Raw genomic sequence first — 20,538 nt, 5'->3', positions numbered from 1 at the left:
CTGCTCCACGTCCAAGACACAAGGTTGTTTTTTTTCTGTTTTGTTGAAACACTGTAAATCTGTGTGAGTCTCAGGTGCAATGAGTCGCCCAGCCATCGACAGGAGTGACATCTCCAAACACTAAACGAAAGCAGCCTGAGTGGGTTGTGTCTGCCGGTGCATATGAAATGGACGGACTGAGCGTGTGTTGGTGGTTGTTACAACGATCAGTGTGACCCTGTGAGGTGGTGAGGGAGGGAGTGTGTTTGTGCTGCTCTGCATTAAGTCAACATTAAGAGCTTCAGAGCTCATTTCAGTCCCAGATTCTCAAACACAGACTTCTGCTGCACTGCACCGTAGACTGTCGCAGTCTGCGACGGCTGCAGCCGTTTCTGGGATTTCTGTGTGTGTATTGGCTGCATGTTGTGAAGAAATTAAAAACTGAATTTGTTCACTGTGTTCATCTGGATCTGGAAGGAACTGTGGACGTTTTGTGATCTCTATTTGCCTTTCCATTCTTGTAATTACCAGTTTTTCCATCACACTTCAGAATCTCTCATTCTGAATTAGAGCAGGGCGATATGGTCAAAAATATTTATCACGATATATATTTGAAAATTTGCGATAACGATATAACTGACGATATAATTGACGCGAGACAAAACACAACTCTATCATCATCATCCATTTATTTTCACTTAAACAAGCAGCTGTTTTTTATGTGCATTAAAGCTATATAAAAATGTAACAGTGCAAATGCAAATTCCTTGCTGAAAGTTTAACCAAAAGGCATTTCCAGTAGAAATGGGCTGACATGTCCTGAGTATAACCATGTATAATATCCACTGAAGTTAAAAAGAGGTGCTTTGCAACATTAAACTGCAGTGTGCCAAATAAAAAAGTCAAATACGTATTTTTCGGACCATAATGAAATTTCCCACTCGTGGGACTAATAAAGGTATCTTATCTTATCTATAAGGTGCACGGGATTATAAGGCACATTAAGCAAAACAAAGCAGTCAGATAAATCAAACTTTATTAAACTCATTCTTCTTGCTTCCTCCACTTCTGTACCATTGATTCATTAATGCTGTATTCTCTCACAGCTGCTCTATTCCCATGTTGTTGCAGTATATTAATGACTAACCTCGTATTGTGGATGGATTATCTCAGTTGTTCTCCTGACTGAAGTTTGGTCCGTTTACAGCATCCTGCCATGCGATTGCATTTGTCCCTAACCATGAGGAACCTTCACGTTAACTTTTATTGAGTGGAAAAGTGTTAGCGTTCGTCCTCCAGCTTCACTGTTTATGCTATGCTAACATAGCTGTGTCGCTAGCGATCACATAGCACATCATTATATACCAGCTAGCCCAACTTCAGTAACCCTACAAACGTCACTGCTGTTTAGTTTCCTGTAGTGATGTGTCGGTCGCGAACGAAATGGCTCTTAGAGCCGGATCTCTGACGTGAACAACGTGAGCCGGCTCCTTATCGCGAGCCGTGGGTTGTTTTTTTTTTTTTTTCTTTCTCTCACCCTCTCTCTCGCACTTTTTTCCCGCTTCACTCCGCGTGCGAGCCTTGTGCTGTGTGCCAAGGTTATTATCGTTAACAAAAACTAACGAAATAATGAAAACTAGAAGTGAAAAAACATTTTAGTTAACGGAAATAAAAATAAAAACAAAAAAAGGAAAACTAACTAAAACTGTAATGTGTGCTCACAAAACTAACTAAAATTAACTGAATTTATAGCAAAAATGTGTTTAGTTTCATTGATGTCTGCGTGTCATACAATAGTTAAGGGTGAAAATGAAGTTTAGTTTCCAGATTTTTTTCTTGCTGTGTCTCATTATGCCAGCAGGTGGCAGTACGTTAGTCGAGTCGTCTGTGTTGCTGCTCCGTCCTCACGCAGAATCATGTCAGGAAAAGTCGGGAGAAAGCGCCAGAGTCCAATTTGGGATTACTTTGAATATGACTGTGTTTTGGATAAAGCAAGTGTCTTGTAGTGGAAAGAGACAAATTATGAGGGACATTTCTAAAGGGGAAAAATCCCACAAACCTTAAAGTGCACTTGAAAAGCTCGCACAAGAAGGCTAACCTAGCTTACCTTGAGAAGGTAAGGGAGCACACTCAACCCTCATCCCAGAAAACAGAAGCTAACCCAGGCAAGGCAGCGTGATGCATCCCGAGACAACAGGACAGGGATATCTACATAACTGTGTGAGTCAATTGCCTTCACAAAGTTTATCAATTCACTTGAACCAAAATTACGAACACCCGGTGCTGCAAGAGTTAATAGTCTCATTGGGGCCAAGACATACATTTTATAGTTGCCTGGTATCAATGGTTGTTCATCTGCCTTTATTTATTTATTTATTTATTTAAAGAACCCATAGGTGGGAATGTGAGTTGTCTGTCTCTGCGTGTTAGCCCTGCGACAGACAGGCGACCTGTGCAGGGTGCAGGGTATGGTAGCTGGAATAGCAACATACCCAAGGATAAGCAGAAGAGAATGACTGATATGATGAAACTGGGATTTTGTTACACTTAATTATTGCAAACACAATTAAAACTATAACTGAAACTAATCAAAACTAAACTGAAACTAAGGATTTTCAAAAAAATAAAAACTAAACTAGCAAACAACTGGTAAAAACTAATTAAAACTGATATAAAATTGAAAATCTGAAGTCAAAACTAAATAAAAATAAAAACTAATGAAAATTGCAAAACTATTAAAACCCTGCTTTGCCCTGGGCAGAGGGTTAGGGGGTAGTTACACTGACAGTAGCACAGACGAGACAAAGAGAGCCAAGGACAACAACGTCACATTAGAAAGGTATAGTAATCGTCCACAAAAAACAAACAACAAAAAACCAAACTCTTGATTCTTTTGCTTTGATGTAGTTACTTATCTAAGGTGGAAAGTTTTTTTGTTTTTCTTGTTTGTTTGTTTGTTTGTTTTGTTTTTGTTTTGTTTTATTATTTGCTTCGAGCCCTGTGTACAGGAGCTGCATGCAAAAAGATCTTTTGTTAAAAGGGTTGGCGTAATAAGCAAATGCTTCAGCCAATACCTTTTGATTAGCCTTGTCTCGTGCTTTCTTGCTTTGTGGTAGATCTTTGTTCTGTCTTCACTGAGATATTTGAATGCTAATCAATAAAATCAAATCAAATCAAAACTATTTTCAGTTGCAGATGATAAAGGATTCAGAAAGTTTATTCATGCAGGCCCATATGACAGAGAATATGTCTTCTTTTTGTTTTCATATTATAATTTATATTTAATTGTGTTGTGGTTTGCAGTGTTTTGTGTTTCACTTTAAATTTGTTTAAAACGAAAAAGCAGAAAAATAGTTTAAATAGTTTTAAATAGTTAAAAGTTGAAATGTGAATAGCTGGTTTTTGTATTATATGATTTATTTATTACATTTTATGTGGAGTGAATAAATAAAAGTATATTTACGATGGCCCCTACAGACGAAGCACGTACAAACTTCAAAACACGTAAAAACTCCAAAACACGTAAAAACTCCAAAACACGTACAAAACACAACAGAAGTGCTCCAGGATGCTGGGCGCAGTGTTGAGCTTTTGTTACCTAGTGGCTACACAAGCCAGCAAGTACCAACGACCTGATTTGGTGTGTGGTAGTAACAGGTAAATGAACTTTTTTTTAAATTATTTGAGTGCTTGTGTATAAATACACAAACAATACACACATGCTTTCAATTGTGTAATTTAAGTGATCTAGATAGCTCTGTTTGGAAGTTCAGTTAACTCTAGGAATGTGCTTTGGAGTTTGTACGTGCTTTGTCTCTAGGGGCCACCGAATAAAATGCCCGTGGTTGTCCTCTTTTACCTGTGCCAACATATCCTGTAATACAAAAAAACAAAAATCAAACAGAGAGAAGAATTGGCTCCAAGGTATGGTTTTCATCATGTCATGCACCAGTGAGATGTTCATTGTTTGTAATGACAGCAATATAAGATTATACAGTGTTGTATACCTCGGGGCAGTGTTTGTACTGATCTCGCCATTGAAGGCAGATCTCAGTTGTGTACATGTTAAAGTACTGTTCTCTGTACTTTTCCGAGAAGCTGCTCCATGTGCAGATGCCTGTGTAAAGCACAAGCAAAAAACAAAAACACAAACATTTACATTCTGCCAGTGAAAAACATGTGACAACAGCAAAAAAAAATGTACATATAATTTCATAATTTACTGAAGCCCTTACTGTGAAGCCCCCTGAAGTGTGCCCGTCTTCTGAAATATTCAGTAGACACAAGGTCTCTGAACATGGAGCACGCCAGAGCCAGTTTGAAGGCTGTGTCCCCTTCGTGTAGAACAACCTCTTCCAATATGTCGATGAGGACACATGCTGGTAACTGTAAAATATGGGTCAGGCAACAATAATGAAAATACAAAATCTGTCCACCAAGTTTCAGAAATATGAGGACTGAACATACATTACATTTAGGGCTGGGTATCGTCACTGATTTCTAGAATCGATTCGATTCGAATCTGGGAAATTTTGCCTCAGACAGTCAGAAATATTATAATTCAGATCAGTACATTTACATCTTTTTGTATCTATAAAAAGGAAGCTAACACTCGCAAGACTTTATCAAAGGTGTGAGCGTCACAGCAGAGGCCTTTGTGTCAAAGCAGCTGAAGATAAACACAGAAAAACATGAAGGTGGTTTTCCTATTCTGGATTTTATAAAAATATTCTGCAGCACATCAAAAACAAAAGAAAATCATTAATCAACTTATGAAACATCAGAGTCAGCGAGCTGTCGGCTTTCAGCCCCGACCGTGTCCGTGCCGTCGGGTGAGAAAGGCGACGTGTCACTGATTCTGATCTGCGGGTCCGCGCTCTGTGTTTACGTCTTTGTGCAGAAGCCGTGTACCTGCTCTCATTTACGGTTTTAAATGTTTGGTGGTTGTCAAAATTTTGTGACGTTTCACCTGAGATTCTGGAATTTTGGGCAAAATACATTTATATAAAAAAATCGATTCAGGATTTTAATGAATCGATATCACTACTGAATAATGCCTCTTTCTGCCCTGATGGTGCTGCCTGTGATTATAATTACTAATTCAGTTACATCAACAATTTAAATAAAAGGGAAAATAAAGAGATCCAGTATAGGGCACCTGTCAGCCTCAGCCTTTAATGGAAAACATGATTATCACATTACATGGAAATGAAGATTACCACCATGTATGTAAACCTGCATTGTGATGAATAGTCTCAACAGTTCTGTGGTTATATTCTACAAATGGTTTTCTCATTGTTGTCCTCTCTCACCTGTCTAATTAGACTTGGTGAAGGCTTGGAGGAGGTCGCCTTTGGTACCCTAAAGCAGAGGCGGAGCCAGACATTTGAAACACCCGGGGCTTAGCCCTGAAGGGTAGTATGCATGTGGGATTATTTTTTTTTTAGGGGGGGGGGGAGTAGAAATGACTGAAAGATTAATTGGCTCTGTTTTGAGTTTTGTTTTTTTTTGTTTTTTTGGCCTGTCCCGTTTGGCTCTTTTGCATCAGAATTATTGTCTAAATGCAAAGAAAGATGCCCAACGGATTTACTTTACCAAACTGACCATCCCAGCCTTGCCGTAATGGTCCATTTGATTCACCTTTTATTGTTTATTTTATTTTCACTTACTGAATACGGGACAGACTTGACTGGGGGAAAGAAGGGGAGAAAGAAAGAGGGAAAGAGAAACAGCTGAGAAGAGGGACGGGGGAGAAGGGCAAAAACCAACAGAACGGGCAGAGAAAAAAAAATGCATATATCAATCACCTGGATCACCTGCTGAGAAAGAAAAAAGAAAACAAGCAGAAGAGAACAAGAGTAATAGAATAAACAACATCACAATGATATATGGGAATATGACAGTAAATACTAAATATTAAACATTATTGTGCAGCACATAAGATCAACAGAACACAGTGTGCTTTGAGGTAGGAGCCAAAAAGGGTGTAGTTTGTGGGTGTGATCACCCGTGTGTACACCTGTGAGCATGGACGCGCTTGTTTTTTGTTTTTTAAAAGGTTCCTTCATGTAATGATCTGCTAGAGGGTGTGGGGGGGCCACAGCCCTGTCCTCCAGGGCATGAAGCAGGTATGGAGGAGATCAAAACTCCAGACATCCAGAGGCCCCCAGAACACAAGAGACCAAGGAAGACCAACAGAGGGGCAGCCGCGCCACTGTCCCAGAAAGAGCTGAGGAGAGTCCCAGATGAGGGCTCACTCAGCAGCCGCGGAGCAGAAGCCAGGGGGAGTTGCAGTGACGCGCCCGTGAGCTCCACCGGCAGCCAGCCGTGCCTGAGTGACCGAGCCCCAGGCCGAGAGGCCGGGGGCACCCCACCTCCGAAGTGGCCCGAGCGAGCCCCAGGCTCCAGGCCCCGATAAGCGGCCGCCAAGGAGTGAGCCGGTGTGTACCTGGACGCCCATCCCCGGACACAAAGAACCACCAACGCACCGATGTCTGAGGGGGTCCGCCACTGGCAGGGGAAGTGGTGGTAGGGGGAGATAGGCCTCCATACCTTGGAGGGCCTTTTGAGTTTTGTCAAAAAAGAATGACTTCATATAGGGAAAAATATATGTCACATGTGCAGGACACCTTAAACTAGTTTTTTAATTAAGCAGCAAGGCAGAACAAAGTCGGGGCTGTATCAAGACACGAGGACTAAACCCCAATTCAACCAAACCCAGAACTGATCCGGAATTAAAACAGGACTACAACAGTTCAAAATCAGGACTACTGAGGACTTAACCAAGACAGAACCAGAATCAGAACTAGATGATAGTAGCACTAAAAATCATCATAGACCTGCACAACACTTATTTTTTAATTCTACCAAAGTACAATATTTAGATTGAGAAAAGTTTATATAATTATTTAGCCTTGTTGTGCAAACAAGCTGCATAACTTAATAAATATAGAATTTGAAAAATAACAAACCTAAAAAGAAACACTAGGTACGAGACACATGAGGACCTGTGATACGGTGATACTTTTGGCAAACGACCATTTAACTAATTAGTGATGGGTCGTTCGCGAACGAAATGGCTCTTAGAGCCGGCTCTTTGACGTGAACGACGCGAGCCGTCACGTGGGTTTTTTTTTTCTTTCTCTCAGCCTCTCTCGCACTTTTTTCCGCTTCACTCTGCACGCGAGCCTTGTGCTTTACGCTGGGCAGAGGGGGGAGGGGCGGTAGTTACACTCAGTAGCACAGGAACAGAGCCAGAGGGAGAGAAAGAGAGGCAGGGACAACAACATTAGAAAGGTATAGTAATCATCCACAACTATTTTCGGTTGCAGATGATAAAGGATTGAGAAAGTTTATTCATGCAGGTCCATATGACAGAGAATATGCATGTTCTTTTAGTTTTCATATTATAATTTATATTTAATTGTGTTGTGGTTTGCAGTGTTTTGTGTTCTTTTCACTTTAAATTTGTGAAAGGAAAAAGCTGAAAATTTAAATAGTTAAAACTTGAAATGTGAATAGTTGATTTTTGTATTATATGATTTATTTATTACATTTTATGTGGAGTGAATAAATAAAAGTATATTTACGGTGGCCCCTAGAGACAAAGCACATACAAACTTCAAATCACGTACGAACTCTGAAGCATGTACAAACTCCAAAACACGTAAAAACACGTACAAACTCCGAAGCACGTAAAAACTCAGAAGCATATAAAAACTCAGAAGCACATAAAAACTCAAAACACGTACAAAAGACAACAGAAGTGCTCCAGGATGCTGGGCGCAGTGTTCAGCCTTTGTTATCTTGTGGCTACACAAGCCAGCAAGTACCAACGACCGGATTTGGTGTGTGGTAATAACAGGTAAATGAACTTTTTTTTAAATTATTTGAATATATATATGAGTGCCTGTGTATAAATACACAAACAATACACACATGCTTTCAATTGTGTAATTTAAGTGATCTAGTAGCTCTGCTTTGGAAGTTCAGTTCATGCTAGAAATGTGTTTTGGAGTTTGTACGTGTTTTGTCTCTAGGGGCCACCGCATATATTTATATATAAACATATATAAATAAAACCACTTGTTTTTATGTTAGTAATTCCTTTTGTGCATAATTTTATATTATTGTTAATAATAAATTAATTAAAGCAACAAAACAACCTGAAGAGCCGGTTCGGAGCCGAAAGAGCCGGCTCTTTTTAGTGAGCCGAACCGAAAGAGCCGGATCTCTAAAAAGAGCCGGAAATCCCATCACTAACTAACATGTGTGTCTCACCTGCTCTTGTTCATCTCTGTTCTGTCCTCATTCTCCATCTCCCTCTGTTCCTCTCTCTCTTTGTGCTGACAATCATCAAATATACAGATATTTACAAACTCTTCAGATAAAAACACAAACACTTTTTTAATTGTAACATCAAATCAGACTAAATGTTTATTTTTTTAGATTGATAAATATAAAAAACATATTTGTTAACTTTCAGAGTAAAGAGAGAAACTATCTGTATTTCTTAATTGTAAATGGCACCAAATTGTATTCAAACTGAGCCACACTTATGCAGCTCCACAATTCTTTTCCTGGTGTTTTGGTTGACATCTCTTGATGTTCCCATGTCACAGAAACAGGCTCTGTGTTTTGCCTTATATGCATCCACAGCTGTGCCACCAGTTTACTCACATGGACTCTACTAACCTATCAGAAGCTTCTTCAGCTCAGAATGGAATCGTCTGGAGTTTCTTATTAATTAACAATAAATTTAGTGTACATGTACTCCTAAATTTGATGAAAGTGATAAAAAACAGAAAGCTCTGTCTCTCTTTATTCTGACATTTAACTAATTCAAAAGATATTTCAATATTTATCTAAAACAAAAGTTTACTCTAAATTGATGTTGTACAGTAAAAATGTTTTATGTTTTCTCCCTAAAGTGTAAATATCTGGTTACAAATGTGAATATCCTGCTGTGTACTGAAATCCCTCTTGGGCTACGTCCACACGTACACGGGTATTTTTGAAAACGGAGATTTTCCGTTTTCGTTTTAAAAAATAATCTCGTCCACACATAAAGGCAGAAATGAAGGAAAACGCTGCTATGAACATGCCAAAGCAGCAGGTGGCGCTATATTCCTAACCGTGTAGAAATGTTGGCCAATCAGAAGTCTAGAAGCCTCGGCGGGAAAAAGTAAACAAAGCTGGGGCATAGAAGCAGAACCGAGTCGTATGTGTGGAGGGACAGTAACTGTGTGTATATGTAAGCATTTAAACACTGCAGATGTAACGGGTGTATTAAAAAATAATTTATATTTCACCAAAGATCCATCCTGCAGTGTTATCTTGCTTTGTCAGTATTGGTTATGTATTTATTTAAATATGTTTATTTTCTGTATTTATATTTTGGGAGCTTTTATTTTGTTTGTGTGACCTTTGACTTCCCACGAAGTCACTTCCTGTAGCTGCGCGCTATTTTCCTCAGTCGCCTAGAGGCCCCGCTGAGGAGAGGTGTTCATGCAGAAGTCCAGTAAAGTGAAGTTGCTGTACTGTTTTGTTTTTATTTTAAACAGTTCTGGGAGAATAAATCCACCCAGCTGGCAAAGTGAGAGCTGACTCCTCTGGTCATTTGCACAACACAACGCAGAGAACTAACGGCAATAAGAGTTTAAGGCCAGACCGGCTACACAGAGAGTACAATTAACAGTAACAGTATTGTAGGAATTCATTTCACCAAAACAATAACGTGGCGCACAGTGTGACGTCAAAAAAGGCACACATCTTTGACGCTGCGTTTTCTCCGTTTTTCTGTCCACACGTAAATGCAAAAACGGAGTTTTAGAAAATATCCACCCTGCCCGGAGTTTTTAAAAATCTCCGTTTTCAGTGACCAAAAACGCCGTTTACGTGTGGACGAAAGGTGCAAACGCGTAGAAAAATCTGTGTTTTCAAAAATACCCGGGTACGTGTGGACATAGCCTTGTTTTGCATAGAAATATACTGAACAACATACAAAGCATAATATATAAAATAACATTTACCTGAGTTTTTTCTTTGAAAGAAGCCTCTAATGTCCATTCTTATATTTCAGTACATAACTGAAACCGATTTAGTCGGGGAGGGTAAGAACTGAAAATATGAAATAAACACACGTAAGCTAAGACTATAAAAAAAATAGCATTTGTTCGGCTTTTCATTTCGCCATTTGTTGATTCACTTGAAGAGCGAGTAACGTAACATGGGTCAAGTGATCAGTTTGATATCTTTCGTGATGCACCGTCATATTTACATTATTTGTACAGTACGAATGATTTGCTTTGGTACCTGCTCAAACTTAAGCTCTCCTTAGTATGGCTGGCTCCGTTTCTCCAACAGCGCACTCACAGGCAGCAGCTGCCCCGCTTAGTCGCTTAGTGTCTGAGCTCGGATCATACCAATATCAGGGGGGATTCACGCACAGTCGTAAATTCCCACAGTGTGCACTATGTGCTTCGAATATTGTGTGTACTTTTTGTTTTATACAGTTGTCAGCCAGGCATCTAACTATGAAAAAATTACACTCCAAAAGACCCCGGGCTTCTGACAAAACAACCCGGGCTTAAGCCCAGTAAGCCACCCCCACGCTCCGCCCCTGCTGCTGTCTGTACTTTCTGTGCTAGAATCTAAATCACTGGATTCAGAGGAAGATCCTACCAGCTGTATCTGGGTCATCCCAGGCTTTTCTTTGACACCCAGACTACAAGACTTGTCATCTTCTTCTTGCCATGCCCACCTGCGAAATGCAGGCAGATTCTTTTTGCGTGCAGCTGCTCTTCTCTGTCGGTTTCTTTGGATTTTAGCTGCATTCACACAGTTGTTAAAAGTGGAAGCCCGTCTAGATCTCCCACCGCTCTGTTGGCTGTTCCTTTTGATTTCACTGGTGGTAACAAAGCTTTCGATTTCATTTTCTAGACTGAGGAGTGGGCACACTTCCATGCTCGTGCAGGATGACTTGGTGTAGCAATCTACTGCAGGGTCCTCAGGAAGATGTTTCATTGTAATGAAACGATGTCCCAGACCCTCAACAGGTGTGATTCTTTTTACAGGATCCACACACAGCATCCATTTGAGCAGGCTTAAAAATGCCGCTGTGTCTTTCACTTTGGATTCTGTGTTTGGCTGTGGGTGGTGTTTGGCTAAATCATCTATGCATGCATATTTGTCTGTGATTGTTGTACTTTGTTTGATCACAGTGCCTGTAGATGCTGAATACTGAGCTGGTGTCTTCAGTACCCATGTGCGTTCTATTATCCCTTTCCTCATCCAGAAATATTTCGTACTGTACTTCCCTTCCTGTAACATGCGTTTACTAGGCTGACCAAGCATGTGAACAAAACCTTGCATCATTTGATATTCACACCTGTTGAAAAACAGGTGGTGGCCCAAGTATAGAAAAGCTGCGACACAACCGAGAGTCCACATGTCTGCTGATTCAGTCACCGGTATGCCCAACATGACCTCAGGGGCCCTGTAACTAAGGGCCTGAATAATAGTGCCAGGTGGAATTTTTGCAGGACTTGTGGCAAAACCAAAATCAATAAGTTTAACTTTATATGGCTGTTGAGACTGATTTACAAGCATGATATTATCAGGTTTGATGTCTGCATGCATCATACCTCTGCTCTTCAGAGCGGTAAGAGCCACAAACATCTGCTTTAAAATGACCCGAATATCACAGAGAGCCAGTGGACCGCGAGACCTTTTAGTCACGAAATCATGCAGACTAATGTCTAGCATTTCCATTGAAATGAAGGTGCGATGTTTGTACTCGAAAACTTCGTAGTACTTTACCAAATTGCACCGATCCCTATCCAGAACACTCAGTTCTTTTACAGCAGCGGCCTCTTTCCAAGCAAACTTGTTGTATTCCCTTTTAGCTGCCTTGACTGCTACCCTTTCAAAAGTGTCTAATTTTACACATTCCACCACTCTCCCAAAGCTTCCTTGTCCGAGGAGCTTATATACCATGTATTTACATGTTTTACTTTGAATGAGGGCGTTCCTTTGTAAACCCTCATCACTGTCATAAAACGACGAAGACGAATCCGAAACCATTTTTTCACAAATATATCTAAAGTTTTACACCTGGGCAAAAACAATGTGACCGCAGTATGAAGCTGGCAGGTTCTGTCAGTAGGCGGGTGTAGCAGGCTATTTATACCTTTTGGATCAAAGGCAGCGTTCGCTCACTGTGATGTCACCGAGTGACGCAACAGAGCGTAATGCTTTGATCCGGAGCAGCGGTTAAGAGCTTAAGAATGCAAAGGTCTCTGGTTAGGAAGATAAACTGCTTGACTGGCAGTCCACATCTGGAGTGGACAGCCTGTCGCAATGGGATCAGACACGCTGTCATTTCTGGAAAAGTCCATCCCGGAGGTGTCCAACGCGGACAGCTGTACCTTTTAATAAGAATCCCCCCTGGCTCTACATGGCGGTGTACGTTTGAAAGTGCGGACGACGGTAGGAAATTCTTGATACCTTTAGGTGCACCTTGTAAACTCAGCAATGTGTACTCCAAACGCCACCATGGTTATTTCAAAGTTGTTGATTTATAGCTTTTTTTTTACCCTTTTTCTGTGTGAAATTTCCCTTTGTTGATATTTTTGAAATTCCTACTTTTAAATAATGTTAAACAATCCCGATACAACAGCGACATGTCCTCAGCTGCTGTGATCTTTTTAAAGTTTTACATTTGCAGGACTTTGAAGTTATCTGTCACGGTTGCGCTGGCAGACCGTGGCGATGTGGGGGAAATAGGGCCCAAAACGCGGGACTGTGTGCGATGAATGCAGTTGCGTTTATTTACAGTGATGTAAATATTACGCAATAAATCTCCGTGCGCGCCCCTGACTCCCGTGCCGTGTCTTCTTCCGTACGCCTGCCGGGAAATAACAGAGGCAGCCGTTGGTACAATTAACTTCACTGTAGCAAGCTGGACAACTGAAGGGCAGTCTCACGATCCGGGATCGAGGAGCTCTCAGGCTGTGTCCCAATCCAGCGACCGCATGCTTCGGAGTACGAGCTCGGTACTTATAGTACGGTGAGTACTACAAGCAGAGGCGGAGCCAGACATTTCAACCACCCGGGGCTTAGCCCTGAAGAGTAGTATGCATGTGGAAATTTTTTTTGGGGGGGGGGGGGTTAGAAATGACTGAAAGATTAATTGGCTCTGTTTTGAGTTTTGTTCAAAAAAGAATGACTTCATATAGGGAAAAATATATGTCACACATGCAGGACACCTTAAACTAGTTTTTTAATTAAGCAGCGAGGCAGAACAAAGTCGGGGCTGCATCAAGACACGAGGACTAAACCCCAATTCAACCAAACCCAGAACTGATCCGGAATTAAAACAGGACTACAACAGTTCAAAATCAGGACTACTGAGGACTTAACCAAGACAGAACCAGAATCAGAACTAGATGATAGTAGCACTAAAAATCATCATAGACCTGCACAACACTTATTTTTTAATTCTACCAAAGTACAATATTTAGATTGAGAAAAGTTTATATAATTATTTAGCCTTGTTGTGCAAACAAGCTGCATAACTTAATAAATATAGAATTTGAAAAATAACAAACCTAAAAAGAAACACTAGGTACGAGATACATGAGGACCTGTGATACGGTGATACTTTTGGCAAACGACCATTTGACTAACATGTGTGTCTCACCTGCTCTTGTTCATCTCTGTTCTGTCCTCATTCTCCATCCCTCTCTGTTCCTCTCTCTCTTTGTGCTGACAATCATCAAATATACAGATATTTACAAACTCTTCAGATAAAAACACAAACACTTTTTTAATTGTAACATCAAATCAGACTAAATGTTTATTTTTTTTAGATTGATAAATATAAAAAACATATTTGTTAACTTTCAGAGTAAAGAGAGAAACTATCTGTATTTCTTAATTGTAAATGGCACCAAATTGTATTCAAACTGAGCCACACTTATGGAGCTCCACAATTCTTCTCCTGGTGTTTTGTTGACATCTCTTGATGTTCCCATGTCACAGAAACAGGCTCTGTGTTTTACCTTATATGCATCCACAGCTGTGCCACCAGTTTACTCACATGGACTCTACTAACCTATCAGAAGCTTCTTCAGCTCAGAATGGAATCGTCTGGAGTTTTCTTATTAATTAACAATAAATTTAGTGTACATGTACTCCTAAATTTGATGAAAGTGATAAAAAACAGAAAGCTCTGTCTCTCTTTATTCTGACATTTAACTAATTCAAAATATATTTCAATATTTATCTAAAACAAAAGTTTACTCTAAATTGATGTTGTACAGTAAAAATGTTTTATGTTTTCTCCCTAAAGTGTAAATATCTGGTTACAAATGTGAATATCCTGCTGTGTACTGAAATCCCTCTTGGGCTACGTCCACACGTACACGGGTATTTTTGAAAACGGAGATTTTCCGTTTTCGTTTTAAAAAATAATCCCGTCCACACGTAAAGGCAGAAATGAAGGAAAACGCTGCTATGAACATGCCAAAGCAGCAGGTGGCGCTATATTCCTAACCGTGTAGAAATGTTGGCCAATCAGAAGTCTAGAAGCCTCGGCGGGAAAAAGTAAACAAAGCTGGGGCATAGAAGCAGAACCGAGTCGTATGTGTGGAGGGACAGTAACTGTGTGTGTATGTAAGCATTTAAACACTGCAGATGTAACGGGTGTATTAAAAAATAATTTATATTTCACCAAAGATCCATCCTGCAGTGTTATCTTGCTTTGTCAGTATTGGTTATGTATTTATTTAAATATGTTTATTTTCTGTATTTATATTTTGGGAGCTTTTATTTTGTTTGTGTGACCTTTGACTTCCCACGAAGTCACTTCCTGTAGCTGCGCGCTATTTTCCTCAGTCGCCTAGAGGCCCCGCTGAGGAGAGGTGTTCATGCAGAAGTCCAGTAAAGTGAAGTTGCTGTACTGTTTTGTTTTTATTTTAAACAGTTCTGGGAGAATAAATCCACCCAGCTGGCAAAGTGAGAGCTGACTCCTCTGGTCATTTGCACAACACAACGCAGAGAACTAACGGCAATAAGAGTTTAAGGCCAGACCGGCTACACAGAGAGTACAATTAACAGTAACAGTATTGTAGGAATTCATTTCACCAAAACAATAACGTGGCGCACAGTGTGACGTCAAAAAAGGCGCACATCTTTGACGCTGCGTTTTCTCCGTTTTTCTGTCCACACGTAAATGCAAAAACGGAGTTTTAGAAAATATCCACCCTGCCCGGAGTTTTTAAAAATCTCCGTTTTCAGTGACCAAAAACGCCGTTTACGTGTGGACGAAAGGTGCAAACGCGTAGAAAAATCTGTGTTTTCAAAAATACCCGGGTACGTGTGGACATAGCCTTGTTTTGCATAGAAATATACTGAACAACATACAAAGCATAATATATAAAATAACATTTACCTGAGTTTTTTCTTTGAAAGAAGCCTCTAATGTCCATTCTTATATTTCAGTACATAACTGAAACCGATTTAGTCGGGGAGGGTAAGAACTGAAAATATGAAATAAACACACGTAAGCTAAGACTATAAAAAAAAATAGCATTTGTTCGGCTTTTCATTTCGCCATTTGTTGATTCACTTGAAGAGTGAGTAACGTAACATGGGTCAAGTGATCAGTTTGATATCTTTCGTGATGCACCGTCATATTTACATTATTTGTACAGTACGAATGATTTGCTTTGGTACCTGCTCAAACTTAAGCTCTCCTTAGTATGGCTGGCTCCGTTTCTCCAACAGCGCACTCACAGGCGGCAGCTGCCCCGCTTAGTCGCTTAGTGTCTGAGCTCGGATCATACCAATATCAGGGGGGATTCACGCACAGTTGTAAATTCCCACAGTGTGCACTATGTGCTTCGAATATTGTGTGTACTTTTTGTTTTATACACATGTCAGCCAGGCATCTAACTATGAAAAAATTACACTCCAAAAGACCCCGGGCTTCTGACAAAACAACCCGGGCTTAAGCCCAGTAAGCCACCCCCACGCTCCGCCCCTGCCCTAAAGACAGGCTGGAGAGTTCCCAGGAGAAGGGCTGCTTCTTCTGTCCAGAAGGCGAATCTCTGTCCAAGCCGTAAAAGAAGCAATGCCAGTCAGAATGGACTCTCGTTGTGTACTGCTGCTCTCTTCTGTGTGTTCAGTCACAGGGTTTATAAGTGACTACATTAAGCCACTTTCACAAACATTTGCTTGACCTGATGTGTTGCCGGAGCCAAAACTGCAATTAATACTAACTTTGAAAACTGTGATTGTGATGGTGCCAGTTTGTCTATAATACTAGCCATACCCCTCAATGCAGAATCTCTCCATCAGCTGAATACACCACCACAGGCAAATTGCTGGCATGTCCTCTGTGAACGATAGTGGAGGTGAGGTGCTGATGCAGAGAGCATACTGTAAAGTAAAAGAAACCTTTAACATGTTTAAATGTTATATTGAAGTAATGGCAGGAAAAGAAAAATTCTCACCATCAGCATAAAGATGCCGCAGCAATTTCCATTGAACTGCTGAGGAAAGAACTGTAAAAAGAAAAATGTGTCCTTAAATGAAGAGAGCTGACATGCACCTGCTAGTTTTTTAATCACATTATTTTGTACCTGATGAGCTTTCAAACTTTCGCATTAAAAACATACCTCAAGGTCTCTTCCTGTTTTCTCCATCCAGGATCCAGAGTCAATAGAGGCTGCTACTCTCCTGGCATTGTAGAGAATACACATAACACTCAAATCAAATGTTTGCCATTAATACAAAAATTCATGAAGTAGGGATGCAACAATACGTTTTTCAAACCGTCAGATCCTTGGATCTGAGTTTTTGGCGATACCAAGTACCAGTGCTGATACTTCTACCACACAGAAAATGTAGTGAATCGGAAGGCAGGTTTTTTGTGTGTTTTTTACAAATAATAACGGTGAATAAGATTTTTTTTATGTATATTAATAGAAATGACCCAAAAATTCTAAATTTGGATGAAAAATAAACATTTTCTGTGAAACTTTTACCGATTTTCACATTTCAAGTATCTGTTCATGGTATTGGTTAACAAAAGATATGGATACGATTTCATTTGAACCGTATGGGCCTGGATACCAGTATCGGTGCATCCCTATCATGAAGTAGCCTAAGAACGAGGTTCCCTCCTGAACTTTTAAGCCTGAAACCGAGGCTGCTTTTAGACGACCTAGCCAAAGAACACACTTGGCCATTGAACAAGGCCAGAACAATTTTTCATTTCTTTAGTGTCAACCTAAATATGGCTCGGTAGAGATCATCTCCAAAACCATCAGGGCGAAGTGAGTCCAGAAAGAGTATCTGTCTCTCAGCTACCAATATAGCCTGAAATAGACATGTTAGCATCATTGCTGACTAAAGTAAAATAAAATGTCTGACAGATATTAATAAAATTTGGGATAATGTATCTGCACCAGTATGGTACATTTACCTTCAATTGAAATTAATTTTTAAAACTATATACAGGGTATATATGACAGAGTTGTATTTTTTTGTTATATCTATATATATATAGATAGAGAGAGAGAGAGAGAAAAGGGTTTTAAAAAATAAAAGTAAAAAAATTAATAAATAAAAAATAAAAGTAAAAAAATAAATAAATAAATAAAAGATCAACATTAATTTTCGTAGTTACCCTTCAGTTTGTAATTAGGTGCCATTCTTTTATGGCGCAGTTCTTCAGTCGGGGGAAGCTCTCCATCGAGGAGAAAAGCATGAATTTGCTTGTATACATCCATTGTTTAAATGTCCTGGCAGTCGAAAAGGAGGCAGAGCTGTCGACAAATGCTAGAAGCTAACTGGGCGCTAACCGTATCATTCAAATACATTAAATGTCGTAATGTTGGCAAAGAGAGGAAGTGACGCAAGATTTGCGCATGTGGGGTACCGATCGGGTTTCCGGTACGGATCGGGTAGCGACACCGCTTTTCCCCTTCTCATTCTCTGTTGCTGCCATGCTTTTTCGGCCATGTGCGTATGAAAACAAAGGCACTGCGCATGCGCGTTTCACCCATATTATATCGCCATATTTCATTTTCTTATCGTTGCCTAACATTGTACTGGTATTACCGTGAACAGTATGATATGGCCCAGCCCTATTCTGAATACATGATTGTTCAGTATAAACTGGGGGTTGGCGACAAATATGTCACCATATTTTTAAGGAAATTTGTGGTAATAATATTTATGACGCTGTAGAAAAAACAATATTTTATCTGTGATTAGCAGGCAGCAGCTAATCACAAACAGTGTAGATCACACATAAAGTACCCCGAGTAAAAACAGTGAAAGTATAGCAGAGCTGCTTGAAACTTGAATTGTGGCTCCTTTGAGTTGTTTGACACTTGAAGAAAAATGACTAAAGTAACCTTGTAACTCCTAAGCCTGAGGAGTGGTCGTGACAACGTTATCATGTGACAGCAGTGTGCAGACACCTTAGGACGTAAGGAGTCTGCACACTGTTGTCACATGGTGAATGTTGTAACTTGGGTCTAGCCCTCCTTTACCACCATGTAAAGGCAATTTCCAGCAATTTCCTGTCTTCCTGACCCATGAACACCACTACCAAGTGTTCCAGCAATGCTCAGTGTTTACTTTTGAGTGGCACATCACCAGCTGCTAGCATCTTCTCCTCATATGCTCATACAGTGGATTAATACTTCTGTGCTAAATCCATAGAGCAGTGTTTCCAAACCTTCTGGAGCATTATGGACCATACTTCACATTAGAAAAAACACATTTATTTATTTAGGACAGTGCATGTTAATGAACATAAATGTAAAAAAAAAAAAAAAAATTACATGAATGTAAACATGCCAGATTATAGCCAAAGGCTAATTTCCATCTGTTGTCCTTAAACATAAAAAATAGACATAAAAATTCATCATTCATTCATAATAAAAACTCCATCACCAAACTTACACATACACACCATTCTGTTCCCAAATAAAACATTAAAACTATACAACTCATACATGATCACACACTTGATTTGTCCATAACCAGTTTTTAACCTTTGCCTTAAACAAATTGAGTGTAGAGCATTCTCTAATGGGTTGAGGAAGACTGTTCCACAGATGGCCACCCTTAACAGAGAGGACGTTCTGCCCAAATGCTGTCCGTCTGTGGGGTATAAACAAGTCTCCTCGGATTGTAGCTCGAGTGGTCCTGTCTGAGCTTTCTTTATGCCTAATGAACTGCTTTAGTGGTGGTGGAGCAAGGGAGTGTAAGACTTTATATATTAAACACACCATGGCACACCACCAAACAAAAATGTCACAAAAGCATATTGATAATTTTTCCCTGCGCACCAGGCGTAGTAGAATTGGCTCGGTTTGTCCCCAGTATACCTGTTTTGCTTTCTTTTGACCACTACTCATGCTCGGGTCTTCATCAGGGCGGAGTTTTCTCCATGACCAGGTCAGACTGACTACTTTTTATTTTCAAACATTTATCTGTTGCTATTATGCGCTGCGTCGTCTCACAGCATGACTGTTATATCATTTCTTCTTCATCTTCTTCTGTTTTATTGGCAGTTGGCAACACATTGAATTAGAGCAGGTAGTTGTACTGCCCTCTAGTGGAAGAGAATGTAATTGTTCTGCACGTTACTCACGCCGATCGCTTAGAGTACTAATCAGATGGAACCAGATGATCTTCCACGGCACACCTGATCATTTCTGGCACAGTGGTTGGGAAACACTGTCATAGAGAACATAAGCAGTGCCTCAAACGTGCATTCCACCAATTTGCCTACAGGACAAATCGTTCCACCAAGGACGCCATCACCATAGCACTCCACACTGCGCTGAGTCACCTGGAGCACCGAGGAAGCTATGTGAGAATGCTCTTTCTGGACTTCAGCTCAGCATTCAATCATATCATCCCGGAGATCCTGGTCCAGAAACTGTCTCACCTGGGACTCTCCACCCCCATCTGCCTCTGGATCAAGGACTTCCTGACAAATAGACCACAGTCTGTCAGACTCGGCCCCCACCTGTCCAGCACCATCACACTCAGCACCAGGTCTCCACAAGGATGTGTTTTGAGTCCCCTCCTGTTTACGCTCTACACATCCGACTGCTCCCCTACCCATCTCTCAAACACCATCATAAAGTTCGCGGATGACACCACAGTGGTTGGACTCATCTCAAGGGGGGATGAGTCGGACTACAGAGATGAGGTCAACAGACTGACTGAGTGGTGTTCAGTTAACAACCTCCAACTGAACACCACGAAAACTAAAGAACTTATCTTGGACTTCAGGAAGGGCAGAGCAGACCCGGCCCCACTCTACATCCACGGGAACTGTGTGGAGAGGGTACAGTCCATGAGGTTTCTGGGCGTGCAGATATCTGATGACCTCTCCTGGACTGCAAATACTACAGCGGTGGTTAAAAAGGCCCAGCAGCGTCTCCACTTTCTGAGAGTGCTCAGGAGGAACAACCTGGAGGAGAGGCTGCTGGTGACATTTTACAGAGCCACCATAGAGAGCATCCT

General features: G+C 40.5%; 2 protein-coding genes and 2 long non-coding RNA genes across 7 annotated transcripts in view; 1 reads left to right on the top strand and 3 right to left on the bottom strand.

Moving 5' to 3' along the window:
- Nucleotides 1-20,538, top strand: part of enpp2 (ectonucleotide pyrophosphatase/phosphodiesterase 2) — a 76,578-nt gene that overhangs the window by 2,289 nt on the left and 53,751 nt on the right. The gene's annotated exons all lie outside the window — the stretch shown is intronic.
- LOC147318323 (uncharacterized) lies at nt 3,763-4,439 on the bottom strand. Its single transcript, XR_015131439.1, has 3 exons — nt 4,215-4,439; nt 3,987-4,096; nt 3,763-3,853 (listed from the first exon to the last, which is right to left on the bottom strand). It is a non-coding gene; the product is annotated as an uncharacterized LOC147318323 (long non-coding RNA).
- LOC147318321 (uncharacterized) lies at nt 8,231-15,757 on the bottom strand. The gene is made up of 5 exons (XR_015131438.1): nt 15,718-15,757; nt 15,434-15,521; nt 13,682-13,746; nt 10,011-10,098; nt 8,231-8,324 (listed from the first exon to the last, which is right to left on the bottom strand). It is a non-coding gene; the product is annotated as an uncharacterized LOC147318321 (long non-coding RNA).
- Nucleotides 10,380-12,366, bottom strand: LOC147318322 (homeodomain-interacting protein kinase 1-like). The gene is made up of 2 exons (XM_086310115.1): nt 10,592-12,366; nt 10,380-10,386 (listed from the first exon to the last, which is right to left on the bottom strand). The coding sequence occupies exons 1-2, from the start codon at nt 12,061-12,063 to the stop codon at nt 10,380-10,382; spliced, it is 1,479 nt and encodes a 492-aa protein (XP_086166241.1). The 5' UTR covers nt 12,064-12,366.

This window comes from Aulonocara sp. 'chitande type north' Nkhata Bay, linkage group LG11 (assembly GCF_057382095.1).
Source record: "Aulonocara sp. 'chitande type north' Nkhata Bay isolate Kocher_YH1m ecotype deep benthic linkage group LG11, A_spYH_male_GT1.1, whole genome shotgun sequence".
NCBI classification, from domain to species: domain Eukaryota; kingdom Metazoa; phylum Chordata; class Actinopteri; order Cichliformes; family Cichlidae; genus Aulonocara; species Aulonocara sp. 'chitande type north' Nkhata Bay.
The sequence above is the reverse complement of the archived record's forward strand: the minus strand, read 5'-3'. Positions and strand labels throughout refer to the sequence as shown.